The sequence below is a fragment of the Scomber japonicus genome, chromosome 6 (assembly GCF_027409825.1).
Source record: "Scomber japonicus isolate fScoJap1 chromosome 6, fScoJap1.pri, whole genome shotgun sequence".
Classification (NCBI taxonomy): Eukaryota; Metazoa; Chordata; class Actinopteri; order Scombriformes; family Scombridae; genus Scomber; species Scomber japonicus.
The window spans coordinates 37583315-37585146 of NC_070583.1; the positions used below are offsets into that span (position 1 = coordinate 37583315).

A 1832-nucleotide genomic window follows, 5' to 3' on the forward strand; every position below is an offset into this window, starting at 1 on the left:
TCATTCCCCCTGCTTGGCACGCGCGCGGCTCAACTGGGACCGGAACGCCTTAGAGAAGAAGAAGTAGATGAACGGATCCAGGCAGACATTAAGAACTGACAGCAGGACGGTCAGCTCCTTCAGGTAGTAAAACACTTTGCTCAAAGAGCACTGCCTGTGTAGGAAGATGTAGGGAAGGCGAACCAGGTGGTAAGGCACAAAACAAACGCAGAAGACGCTGACCAGCACCAACATTTTCCTGCGTGACCTCCTGAGCTTCTTGCAGCTGGAGGATGCCAGCTGCCTCTGCTGTGCCTGCAACACACTGCGGGAGGCGCTGTGGTAGAAGAAGACCAGGGAGACCAGGACAACCAAGAAAATGACTGTGGAATAAATGTGGATGGTTTTGTAGAATACATGGACCTGGGCATTGTGCAAGCTTTCACAACTGTCAGGGACAACAGTCGGAGCTTCCTGTGTGAGGAGTGACATGGTGACGTACGACATCACTGGGGCCAGCAGGAAAATCCAGGTTACCGTGGAGATGATGCAGGCAGCCTGAACTGTCCGCAGGAAGTGGTTTCCTGAAGGATAGATGATCTTCAGATACCTGCAGACAGGACAGGCAGGCATCAGCAGATAATTTCACTGAATATAAGTGATACTAATAGTTAAACCACAGATTTCATGAGGAATGATGATTCCAATATTGTTTCTAGAGAGGACAAGACTTTGGACTTTACTCCTGCAGTGATACGAGGACTTGACCATTTCAGTCAATATAATGTGGATGCATATAAAAAAGATTATAAATTTTCAAACCTCCACAAAAAAGTGTTAACTTTACTGAACACAGCATATTTTTGTTACATACCTGTTAGCAGCGATGTAACCCATGAACAGGATGCTGGCGTACATGTTGAGGTACAATCCAAAGACGGCAAAGTTGCAGTAAACCAGGTGGAAGGTGACGGATCTGCTGATGTACTTGATGATGCGGAGGGGAAGGTAGAGGCAGAGCAGGAAGTCAGAGACTGCCAGGTTTCTCAGGTAGACCATCATGATGCTGGACACCTGCTGCTGAGCCGAGCAGAAGTAACCCTTCAGGGTGAGACTGTTGAGGACCAAACCCACCTGGAGAGGAAACACAGATTGACATGTGTGCTGATTGGCAGACAGAGGAGGAGGAGGGAATGTGACTGTTATCTGAATATTTGACACTCACTACAAACACCAGACTGTAGACCGGCATGAAGAAGAGATGAGCCTTTGTGTCTGTCTGATCACATTGAATGATATCATCAGTCTGGTTGGTAACTGAGGTCACTTCCACTCCTACCAGGTCATCCATGTTTGTGGAGGTTCTAAGAAGACAGAACACAAATCTATCATCTTTATACTGTTAAATACAGTTTGACACATTAATTATATATCCTACTGAACCATCAGCTGACTATATTGTTACAAATGTTTGGCTGGAAGAAGCCTTTTGTATTCAGTCTAAAGGAGGTCCAGGTGCCCTTGTGTCTCTTAAACCAGCAGTCAGGTGTCCATATAAACAGTGAAAGAGGTTTTCCTCTCTGTAATCATTACTCCTGTTCATACTGACTATTAACATATCTCCTTCTAATGTGCTTTCAATGTAAAGTGATGGAGGACTGTATCCACAGTGTGTCCACACAGTCATTTAAAGTAGATGATCAGCTACTATTGAGCTTCAGCAGTCTGAGTTAGTCATATCAGTGATATCTGACACATTTACAGTCTTTTTAGCATCAAATTCCCTCTTAGTGTTTCCCTGTTGAGCTGTGGTGGAAATATAGCAAGTGTGACGTTGATAGTGACCCGAATGA

At 45.1% G+C, this 1832-nt stretch overlaps 1 protein-coding gene across 1 annotated transcript; it reads right to left on the bottom strand.

Annotated features, from left to right (window-relative positions):
• Nucleotides 1-1330, bottom strand: LOC128360032 (P2Y purinoceptor 14-like). The gene is made up of 3 exons (XM_053320345.1): nt 1205-1330; nt 854-1113; nt 1-589 (listed from the first exon to the last, which is right to left on the bottom strand). Exons 1-3 carry the CDS (start codon nt 1328-1330, stop codon nt 1-3), a joined length of 975 nt encoding a protein of 324 aa, XP_053176320.1.
• Between the last annotated feature and the right edge of the window lie 502 nt (nt 1331-1832).